The sequence below is a fragment of the Ptychodera flava genome, chromosome 9 (assembly GCF_041260155.1).
Source record: "Ptychodera flava strain L36383 chromosome 9, AS_Pfla_20210202, whole genome shotgun sequence".
In the NCBI taxonomy this organism is placed as follows: domain Eukaryota; kingdom Metazoa; phylum Hemichordata; class Enteropneusta; family Ptychoderidae; genus Ptychodera; species Ptychodera flava.
The window spans coordinates 13,283,124-13,295,733 of record NC_091936.1 but is presented as its reverse complement, the minus strand read 5'-3'; the positions used below and the strand labels follow the sequence as shown (position 1 = coordinate 13,295,733).

Genomic DNA, 12,610 nt, shown 5'->3' with positions numbered 1-12,610 from the left:
ATGTTTAAATATTTAGAGTCATGGCTCTTTTATTGGATTCTGGGTAATATTTGCACTTCTGCAAGCCATATAGCTGTCACCCCCTATTCTTGTATACCAAGGGTCCAACCACCTTAAAAATCTGATCCTTTTTAAGATGAATGGAAATGTTCTCTTTTAAAATGGTGAAGCACTTCCCACTCCATGATTTGTCAAAACAAAACAGCTAACAGTGAACACGTGTGTATTGATATACACACGGTATAACCCTTTACTCATCTCTCCGATTACTCTTCCGTTTCAAAATTTATCAGAGTAACTGCTTTATACAGTGCACTATTTCACAAGTTTTATATCAATTTAGTCTCTTAACCAATGCTGAAAAGCAGGAAAGGGTTTGTTTGTCGACCTCATGCCTGTCACACTTGACAAGCCGCGTCAGCATTTTTTTACATTTGATTTGGGTGAAAGGTGCAAATGGGCAAAAAACATGTCGCAGTATAATTTTGTAAGAGATCTAGGATAAGAATCAAACCTACAGTTTTGTCTTTGTCAGGACAAGGAAATAAAATAACAAAGTACCATCAATAGACTGTTACATATCATATGTTGGCCTACATGTATTTAAAAAAGAATACCAAAAGGTGAATTCCACCAGTGATGTTAGCTAATTATGTACAGCAAAATTTTTAAAAATTCACAGAAAAGGATCAAGCTTCTGTGCAGTTTAGAGCAATAATTTACTGTCTGTCAGGGAAATGTCATTCTTCATGTGAATATTCATAAATTGTGTGTATCACTGCAAATCACATCTGTGGCAGGGTTACCTTTCAACTGTCAAAGGTTGGAGAAAACTTGCTGGCGCCCTCTAGTGGTGTAACTTTTTCCATACGACACTCCTTAGGGACGATTCAGAATTTACTTCCGGGGGGGGGGTGGAGGATTTTCAGGGGGGGGGCACCCATTTTTCTCAAGAAAATTTAGGGGGGGCCAGACAAAAATACCACAATCTTTTAGGGGGGGCCAGGGAAAAAAAACATCAATTCAATATTTGCACAGAATTTCTGATCTCTACAAAAGAGAACCATAGATGCTACCTGGGTGACAGATAAACTCAACATGTTTAGTTAAACTCCTTTAGCTGCCAAATTCGGTAATATTCACATTGGTTTGTTTTATGCATCTACTGCAGTATCTTGTTCTCCTCCCTGAAACGTTATGAAATGTCCAGTATTTAGCATGTCGATACAAACCATAGGCCTACAGTGAACAGTCAGGGTTGTTTTTGTTGAAAAGAGATCTCAGATCAAGTCCACACTAGAATTCATTTATCAACAATAACAATGGTCATTTATGTTCACACTGGTATCTTGCTGAATACAGCATTGGGTGTTCTATGTAGTGATAGAATAACAAACAAATGCTGATACACAGAGATGAACATTGAACAAATGCTAAAAATTACAGCAAATGTCTTTTTAAGGTTGGGTTTACCTTGTAGCTTGTAAAGCAGTTGAAAGTTGCATGATAAAGAAGTGTTAATTTATGCAAATGTATGCAAATCACCCGATTTCTTGGCTTCTTTTTCCTCCCAATTTCAAAATTTCCAAAGAATTTAACTCCACTCAGGCTGGGTCAAATTTTCTGAAATTTCACATTATGTTTTTTAAATGCTATATAAAACAACAACTATCAATTGGTTTTGTTTGGCAATAAAGCTCTTACATTTTTAATAAGAGGCATTTTGAATAAGAGGCATTTTAATTTTGCTGATCATGATTTTAATCAATTATTAGAGTGTCGGTCTTTAAACCCCTACAATTTTAAAATGAGGATGGATAATGCCAAATAAAATTGTTTTTTTTTCTACATGAATACTCTCCTTTCAAGTGAAATATTACATTTCAGAAAATACTGTCTAGTTTTTGACTTAAATTAATTTTATCATTAATACAAAAATTGAGGTTTTTTACCCCAAATATACACCCACTTCATCCTTTGAGTAAACTACTGCTACTGCTACTCTTCTTTTCTGCTCCTTTTTTCTATGTTTCATTCTCATCAATTTTACCCTTTCTAAATTTTTTAAATGTTCTACATGTACATAACTTTTTACAGTGCTTACATCTACTATAAACTTTTTGAAAATAAATTTATGGCCGTCTCATCTTCAAGATGCTTTCAGCGAATAGTTTTTAATGTTGAAAATAAAAATATTATGTATTACTGTCAAAAATATATGGTGAAAAATTTACAAAAGGGTTGATTTTCCAATAACAATCCTGTATGTGCATCCAGAAGATCATGTGGCACTGCACCAATGCTATGGTGTCGGATTGTTGAAATATTGTGTACACAAGAAATTTGCTGTAGTCCAAGAAGTGATCTCAGTGTGTATGAGGCTAGGAGAAATGTGGATAGGCTTACACATTGTGTATTGATGCTAATACTTTTGTGTCCCATTCATTCTGATGTATAATCAAAGATTTCATGGCTGGCAGAAAAGGCAAAAAACCCCAAATTAACATGTATTGTTTCGTGTGATCTGAAAACATGCACATCATGACTATTTTAAAATTAAAGTTTGTTAAAAAAATTTGAAATATGAATGCTCTGTCAATTTTGAAAAATACTGCTGACAAAATGTGAATTTTGACTTACACGGGGTTGTCTGCATTTTAATATGAACATTGGATTGTGAATGGAATGAGCAGAATAACATGTGAATTCATGTTTTGGATAAGGTGTTTTGTCCAAGAAATGTTCTAAAATATTCCTCAGCATTGTTGCTTTCAGTGGCAGCTACTTGGTTTTATGACAACGAAATTAGAAAAAAAGAGAAAATTAAAAACAAGTTGGCTTTCACCAATTTAATTCCTAATGTTTAAAACTTTCACGGTGAGTCTGCAAATATTCAGCATCATCAAATGAAAATGTATGCTGAACGTGTGCATGTACATGTGCATCTCACTTTCCAGAAATATCTGGATATCTGCAAATGATGTACCATTAAACTTCAAGATATAAAGATCACTTTGCCAATTATCTGCTCCTCTGATTTTCTGTTCACCATTTCTAACTGACATCTTTGCTTGTCTCTGTGTGCATCATATGTATCAGTGAGACATAACAGAAAAGTATTAATATTTAGTAATTAACTTTTCTTCAGAAATTTACAACCAGATATGTTTATTGCTACCCTTTCCAAAAGTGTGCCACTTGCAGTCCCTGCAAATCATTCTTTTTTAGTCACATAACCCTGAAATGATTTGTTATATCATCGATTAAATGTCCACTACAGTTCCTGCAACTTGTTAGACTGGATATGTCTATAATGTATAAGCATGCATGTATATATTAGGGGGGGCCATGGAAAAAAACCAGGAAAGATGAGGGGGGGCCATAGATTTTTTCTATGATTTACTAGGGGGGGCATGGAAAAAAATCACCGAGAAAATAGAAAATCCTCCACCCCCCCCCCCCCCTGGAAGTAAATTCTGAATCGTCCCTTATTGGCTCAAACAAGGTTCAGGTTTAGCTGCACTGGTACAAATGGTACCTGTACTTTTTTTGAACAAAAACTACCACATTTTGTATATAGACGATGGAGTATATGTCCCAGCCTTTATATGAGAGTGTGAAAGGTATCTATCTGTGCTCTATGTGGGGTGGTGAGTCAACAGTTAATGCCTAAAATGATGAAAGGATGGATGAGGTTAGCTATATAGTTGTTTATTTTTTTCAGAGTTTTTGTAACCTGCTAATTAGCTCGCCAATACGGCCTCTATACTTGTAAAATACATGATTTTTGCTTTTGAATTCTCAGCACCCTTAAAATTTGGGACCTAGGTGGGTCATAAAAGTCTCAGGCAGTCAACCATACTTTAAATATGACAGATTCTACAGATAATTACATAAGATTACAGAAGTAAGAGTAAGTTTTTCGGTGGTACAGGAATTTAATGCCAGCAATGCCTAAAATGATGTAAGGATGGATGAGGTTAGCTATATAGTTCATGCATAAACACAGCTTTTTGCCAAACAGTGATTACATTTGAGACAAAAGTATCTATGAGTATGAGATCACTTTCTCGAATTCCTGCTGTGGTGAGGTGACATTTTACCCACAATGCATTTCAATATCATTTACTTTGCCCCATTGCACAAGACAAAAGCTACTGAGGGTAGCAAGAATTCTAGTCCGAACCAGAATTCACTTGTCACCATCTAGAAAAAGCCAGCTATAGGTTGTATTCAAAACATTGTTAATCCTTCTACCCCCTTCCCCCTATCTTCCAATCTGTCACCACAGTGAAGTGCAGGGATTTGGTTTCACAGGAATGAATGACGTGACAGCTCAGTACCATCATAAACTTAACAATATTTTATTATAATTTACAGTAAAATAAACTACATTTCAATTGTGCTACGATGAATCAAATAATCAACCAGTTACATTGACATCGGCACATCCAATGAAATAAAATGAACTGAAATATAGCTGATGTTCCATCCATAACTGGTAAACTTGCCTCATATAAATGAAATATTACAAATCAATTTTTAAACACTGACAGTACCATAATATGGCCAAATGTTTTGAATTCAAAATTTGAAATATTTTCATTTCATTTGTATGGAATTTGGTTGTTTTTGTCAGCTTCACTTTTAGTGTTTGTTAGTAACAAATACCGCACACATTACTTATTCTGAACCACAGTGTCATTACATTTTCAGTAAAATTAAACGCATTTTGGACTGAGTATGTTTAACAAAAGTATGTTATCTTGAACAACAAAACCAAGAAAAATGGAAAAAGTGTATTTGATCAGAGACAGAAAGGAAGTATTACTAAACGCATCCACGATACATTTATCAGACAATTACACCAAAATTACATAAAGTAGTGACACTACAAATACCAAAACCACTAGTACTGCATCATCAGATTTAAAAAATTACACAAACAACCGCATATAATATATTTGTTTTAGGGCTTTGTTTTTCTCATCAAGATATAACCATGTGTCATTGAGAATTGTATGCAGATCACACTGTGGTCTGGGAGATGCACGTTTTGCAATTTCATGCTGCCCCTTTACTAAGAAAAATACAAATTCATGGTGATTTGAAATGCGATATGGTTCCTGAACTGTCACATATAAGGCAAGCTCTTTCAAATATTTTAATATCTCCAGGAAAATTGGAGTAGCATGTCTTATTAACTTGACATCTGTATTTTGAAAACTGTATGACACTAATTCATAGCACGCATATAGTTCTCTTTTGATGGTGAGATGAATTGATGGAACTCTTGGAAGAAGCCACCCTGTTGGTGTTGAAATTGCACTTATCAGAATAAAGATAATTTTAGTTACATCTAGATTTTGTGGATATGAACTAAACCAATCTTACGTAGCAACAAGCTGTTTTAATGCATTTCCAGTGAACTTGACATTAATCCAACAGAAATTTTGACATTGATAATGAAGTATTGAAAGGGACAAAGCAACTGTTTTCAAATTAGTTTTCTTTTCATGTGAAGAGTAATTTGTTGTTCTGCTTACTGAAACACATTTAATTATCAATCATTGCAGCTTGATCCACTCACACCTTATGTATATGTCATGTAGGTGTGTATCATAAATAACAGAATTTATCTCGTGGCACGACTTTTGGCATATACTATAAATTATGTCATCAAAGCACTTACTATTACATCTACAAGCAGTTTGGGAGTAGAGATCTGATGATTAAGAGGGTAGCCATTAACAGTTCATTGAGCAGAACAACATGAATAGTTGCTCATATGAAACAAAAACAACTGAAATAATTTTAAAAGACACTGATGGATGTTATCCCTTAAATTAGACTGAAAGATCCATTGCTCCAGGGTGCTCTCCACTCTTAAGAAGGGGAGCTTAGAGAGCGCCCTCAAGTGACAGCTTTCGTTCAACCCTTTAATGACCTGAGATTATTTCACCACAAAACTTTTGCAGGAGTTTGAAACTTTGTCCGCGGTTGTGATGCCATTTCACTGAATATCAGACTCTAAATGAATGTATCTTTCACAACAAAACAATTCATCACAGTTTAAGTTTACTGACCATCAGATTCTAGTTTATTTATGTTTAAATAAACAGGACAGAACACCGAGAGGTCTTAAAACAATCAAACTTGCAACCAAATGATTTTCCAGTTTCATACCAATCTCAGTAATAATGCACTTAATACAAATATAATGCCTGCTTGTAGTAGTTTTGTCTAGTCAGAGCAGTGAGCACTTGACGCTGATTAAAATTGTCACACCAACACAAATGATTACACAATGGAAAGCCAGGACCCCAGCACTATTACACATAGAAATAGGTACATCTAATACAGTTGTATGTTTTTTACTTTCTATTGTATTAATCCACAATAACATTAAAGGGCATTTTAATTGACACAACGCTTGCTTGAAGCTCTTCAGAAAGCTTTTCCATAAGCCAGAATTTCTTTAAATTTTGTCACTACCCATTCAGTAAATACTTTGTTAAATCATGTTTATTTATTTTTTTTCCAAACTTCTGAAGGGCTAAAAGATGCAATAGTCTCCAAGGTCTTTAGATTCACAAAATTTAAAATTCATTTTGTCAAAAATTATATTTACTATATGATAACACGAATTCAGTGAGACATTGTTGAACATCAAAAAGTTCAAGTAAATTTTCATCAAACTTGCTACAAGAGCAAAATTTTACCCATCAAATTCTTCGATGAGCACTCACAAGTTGTACAGCTGAATTTGGGAGTTTGGCATTAAACTTATAGACGGTTGATGAAAAATGTGTCACACAAAAAAATACAGGTCTTCCGTTGACTGGAAATATTATGCAAATGATTAATCTCACTCAATAATGTGTACATTGCTTAGATTGTATACATATTAGACAGCACCAACATCATTGATCAAAAGGAATGATTTCAGCTGGTTGTCATTAGCAATGGAGACAATGGAATAATTCACTGCAAAAGTGCATGGAATGTAAAAAAAAAATTGACAATAAATCAACTATTCCATACTGATCAACAAATACATTTGACAGTAATTTTTTTATGGAAAAGAAGAAAGTGGTTGGAACAATGGATTTCGAACTAGAATATTTGAAAACAGTGTCTCCTGATTTGCATCCCTATACCTCTTCCCTCAACCCCTATAATGTCTTTGGTAGCAATAACATCATTACGATAACCGTTAAAAATATTGTGATGAAGAATGTTAGATGGAAAATTTTGATTGTGTGTGCAGCAAAGTATGAAAATAGCTCAGTAAAAACAGCTAAGTTCCTGGATAAAACCATCAGAATTATTAAACAAAATGATGTTAGAAATCAAAAGTTGTGTTCAAACCCACTTCCGTTCAAAAAATATTGTAATAAATTGCTTTTCATAAAGATTTGGAAGATAATTCCGAAATTCAAATGCCAAAATCGAATGAAAGAAAAAGCCACCATTCAGTACATAAAGTTCAATATGATTTGTCTATATTCAGCAAGTTTTGAAACATAACCAGCACTCTGATTGGATGATTTCATAGCAACATTGTTTCTTTTGCACACTGCACATAAAAACGGACCACAATGCTGGCATTTAGTGTGTGTACTGGATTCCGTATAAAAATCCACAAGACATTAAAACATGACTTGCAGTTCTCATCAAAGGCAGACAGGTCTTTCTAAACCTTCTATTAGTACTTTACAAAAGCAATAATGAAACCTGTCTGTTATTGGAAAATTAATTTGATACAATTTATAACATTTCCCGTAATACATTTAAAACATGTATAAAATAAGTTGTGCCGAGTGTTTGAACACTTTTGTATTGTGAATGCACTGTGGGTGTTTTGTGCTATCTGTCTATGAGACAGGTTGCTGTGCATGCAGCAATGCTATCAGAAAAGAGAATATAAACATAAAAAAATGTTTTTCAGTGATTTTGAAACAAGACAAAAATTGGGACAGACATTGCACGACAACTGTATCAACTACATTTTTCCATAACAAACAAACTAAAAGCACATTTAACTGCCAGTTATTTGTCAGACCTGTTTTGGTGAAAAAAAAAAATTTGAAACTAATATTCAACATACGTAAAAGTACTGATAAAATTTTTACCAAAATGCAGAGAGACACAATAAACAAAGATGGCCGCCACTGCTTACTGCTGTTCACACAAATGAAAATGGCTTGTTAGTATTGATGTAGTCGCCACAACACAGCAAATAAAGTACATGACTGAGGTAGTAACAATGGCATCGAGATTGCAAACGGCTTTCTTTATCAATCTGTCTTGCTTTAGTTCTCACAGATTTAGAGTTTTCGTCCACCATCATATGTTATTGCACAACAGTGTTTCTCCTGCGGTAAAAACGAAAATAGTCATTTAATGACATTCAATGATAGTTTTGGAAAGCTTTTTGTTTCTGCCAAGTGAAAAAAGGTGTTACAAGAGATGACGACAGGGAGTTACCTGCAACAATAGCAAGCTTGTATTTATCAATTAGTGGAAAGATGAAAAAAAGATGTACAGTTGATGTTCTGCATAGAGCAGTCAGTTATTTGAAAATGACTTTTCTTCTAAAATGACGTTTATGTTTTGCAGGCAGAGTATTGTTAGTGCAACGAACATGCTAGATGTAGCGTGCGCTTTGATTGTCATGGTCAAGTTCAAGAGTTCTTGAATCTCCTGTCAATACAGTGGCCCCCATTATCAGAACTGTCCAAAGGCTGTGTTAACATCGTAAAATTCCTTCAAATTAGCAATGATCACCTTCAATGTTTACATTCAGGCATTTTGATAATCTACTTTAGTGACTGCAAACTTCAGAGGTGTCAGAGTGTCCCAAGGATTGACATAATCACTGCAAACTCCTAAAGTTTGTCAATTTTTCTGCTACATGAGAAAATGTTCCTTGATCGAATCCATCTATTTTTTTGAAGCAAAATGTTTTTACAAGGGTTAGCCTGTACCTAAATACTGACACAGAGATCCAGCAAAAATTAAATCATGAGAAAAAGTTGAGACAGCAGCCTCTCCCTCAGTGACGGAAAACAAGAATGCAAGACATGAAAAAAGGCAGTGTCTGACAAATTGAAACACTTCATAAGTACCAACACAGCACATTTATGATGTGAGTAGCAGGTACAGGGTAGCTACAAAGCTCACCAAACACGGCAACTGACACTTGCACAACTGCCAATGTTACAATGAATCCAGGCTGAATATCCAAAATTCATTCTTCAGTCAACAGTTTTTCAACTTTGCTGTATGTCTCAGTATTTCTATTTGCTTTTATAGCTTACGCTTGTAGCGCTCCACAGTGAACCGATTCACAAAGTATTGCAAAGACATGGTTCTACCCAGGGAGAGCCTACTAACAAAAGACGCACTTGTGCCTCAGGAATATTATTATCATTTTAATATAATCAATTTATTTATCATAAATATGCAAATTATGGCAACAATTTAAAGACGTGTGCACACTGGCAGGAAGAAAATTAGCATCGATTTTTAGAAAGCAATTATGCAGACTTGCAGCAAAAGTACAATCTATGACACAGAACCTGTACAATGACATCACAGACAAAACAATTTGACCACACAATGTGACTCCAGGAGACTGTCATGTGATATATACACACCACAAAGAAGCACAAACACTGAAATCAATAAAATAAACTATTGGACTTCTTGCATGATTCCCCCCCCCAAAAAAAAACAAAACAAAACAAAACAAAACAAAAACAAAAAAAACAAAAAAAAAATTATGCAAAATCAAAATTCATGTTATGTAGAAAACTTGCTGAAAATAGACGCAAAAAAATGTGAATTAAGATGTCGATATTTTTATTACCTCTCAACTCTTAGCTGCATCTCAAACATTGTAAACAAGTTTTTTTTTTTCTTTAAAAACACAGTCAAAACTATTTTTAATAAACTTAACATTACAAATATAAAACCGTGCCTCCTAAAATCAAGGGCATCAGCTATGATTGACACTTACAAAGAAAAGGATAAATGAGTCTGGTTTGAAACAATAGAAGTGTTTTGAATTAGATAAAATGATTTAGGTGGCTTTTATTGCAGGCATAGATATGTGAGATGCAAAGCAAGCATAGTAGTAGAGCACCGATGGAAGCCCAGATAAAATAAATTTCTGTGACATTTAAATAAAGTTCCATAGTCGAGGCGGGTGTTGCCAGTCTTTGTTTTTTGTTTTTGAGTCACTCCAAATTCATAAAGATTTATGTTTGTCATCTGACTGGCAAAACATCATCCCCAACTTTGGTACAAAATGACATTTTGAGACCAAAAAATCATAGAATTGCTGCCATTCTATATCACTGATGCGTTCATGAGGAATGAGTTCAGAATTTTAAAGAAAGAATTGCTTTTTTTTTTTAAGGTTTTTTACAGTTTTCATTTTCTTCTTTACTTTAAATTGCTCTAATTATCAATAAGTTGACCTTTGTCTTCATAATCTTCCAGTATTTTTTCTGTGAGCAAAACCGGTGGTGTAAACTTCCGCTGATTGCAAATCTGTTCAAGACCCTGGAAGTTCAAAAAGAAAAAAACATAAATGAAAAGATCGTTTACAATACCTTTCTCAAAGAAGCACACATGATACTTCATTCACACCAGTTATTTGCCAAACTGTTTTTTTTTATTGTTTACACTTTGAGGATACAATATTACCCTGAAATCATTTTCAAGGGACGGCAACTGTAACCTTTGCATAAATTGTCACTATGGTTGATCTGTGAATCAACCACACTTCTCTGTCCTATCCCCATAGGCATGATGAAACAACCAGTATTCAGTTTGTCAACACAGCCTGTACACATGTAAGGTTGGCATCACAATATCAGTCTGGACTAAATTTCAATATCAACACTGCATGGCTGTGTTGACAATCAAGACACAACAAAAATCATAGTTACAGTTATTGTTCCTTAAAATGACAAAGAAATCAATGTAATATTTGCATAAAATGGTTGAAATTTTTTCAGACCGTTTTACAGCCTCATTGCTCATGGCTGGGCAGATTATATTTGCAAGCTGGAGTACGGGCAATATTTTACATCTGTGCAAAGCAATGTCTATGTGTAATGTTAATCCTATAACATGTGTGCCACTGCAGAGATAAGCTAATGGCTGAATCTGATCATAAAACAGAACCGATTTCTTCATCAGGGGTGTAATGAAAAAGTTTAAGTCTTTCACTTTCACTATCTTAAGATACAAGGACAATCCTTTGTATCTCTGCAAAAGCAAAGCCTTGTGCCTAAAGCTGATCCTGGAACACCAGTGTCACTTCAGAGTAGAATTGTAAAGTAGTCTGGTTCCCTGCCACCTTTCTAACACTGCCGGCACTACACTCACAAAAAGGGTCAGGTATGGGCCACCATTTAGGTCAAAATGGTGGACTGTCACATGATTTCAGACAGCTGATACAACAATATGGCTGAGACCATCATTGCTGCTAAAACACCAGTGAAGATAAACACAACGACATGTATTGCTTGCAGGTGGGGGTGGAGGGCTGAACAACAGATTAAGAAAATTTACGGCAGCGTCAGAAAAGTGGGCAGGGACTTGAATTTTGACTGCATATTAATGACCCGTCACCTGACAAGATCATGTGATCAGCACATATGTATTGTGGCAAGCTTTGAAATTAGACGGCAAAGCATTGAACATTGAAGTTTATTTGCATGACTTCACTTTTAAGTCTCTGATACTGTTCTTCTATGATGGCATTTAGTGATCAAATGACAATTATTGTTCATGGTTGTTTCTCAGATGTGACAGACAATCCCTCCTTTCATATGTACGGCAGCGACTCAAAAATAAGTGATTTTTGCTTTTCATTCAATATCAACATAGGATGCTTGGTTCAGGAAACCTTGGAGGTAAAATTACTCTATGGGCGAACAAAATGTAAATTCAAAGGTAGCTCCAAGTTGGAAATAAATTCAATGCAATCACTGCACTCGTACTATTTGACCAATGACAGCCATGCTTACAATAACCAATACCTGACCCTTTTCATGAGTGCAGCGCCAGCAGCATTAGGAAGGGGCCAGGGAACTAGACTAAATTGTAAGGTTATTTCTGGTTGGCTGGATTTGGATTATGAAATGGAAAGGATTCCGAATTGAAGATCAGAGCTGCCATGATATGTAGAAGCCACACAATATCCTACTGTGTCCAGTGATACTCACAAGTTAGTGTTGTCTCTCACAGGATGTTTGCTGATGTTGAAAGTCAGCCACATGGAGATGTAGGGAGCTGCTTTACTAAAACCTTGAGCATTATATGGACATACATTTCTGTAGAACCACTCTACTCGAACCACTCTACTCTGAGAGTTGTGCAGATTACAATTTGATAGGGCAAAGAGACATCACTTTGTCTGAACACTGCACTGTAATGCCCATGTATGATGCAAATCCTAAAACATGTGTGCCATTATAGAGATAAGCTGTAAGGTTATTCCTGGTTTAATATGTGGATTACCATATGACACGGAAAGGATCTGTCACAGGAGGTATCATGATTAGTGAAGGCTGGCCAACTGTCTGCTATT

General features: G+C 35.0%; 1 protein-coding gene across 1 annotated transcript in view; it reads right to left on the bottom strand.

Annotated features, from left to right (window-relative positions):
- Positions 1-4,825: 4,825 nt before the first annotated feature.
- The window catches only part of LOC139140037 (UDP-N-acetylhexosamine pyrophosphorylase-like), a 36,923-nt gene continuing 29,138 nt past the window's right edge, over positions 4,826-12,610 (bottom strand). Inside the window, exons 10-11 of the mRNA XM_070709029.1 lie at positions 10,488-10,572; positions 4,826-8,378 (exon numbers count right to left, since the gene is read on the bottom strand). Of these exons, the coding sequence (XP_070565130.1) occupies positions 8,350-8,378; positions 10,488-10,572 (114 nt within the window). The 3' untranslated portion in view covers positions 4,826-8,349. The remainder of the gene's footprint in view (positions 8,379-10,487; positions 10,573-12,610) is intronic.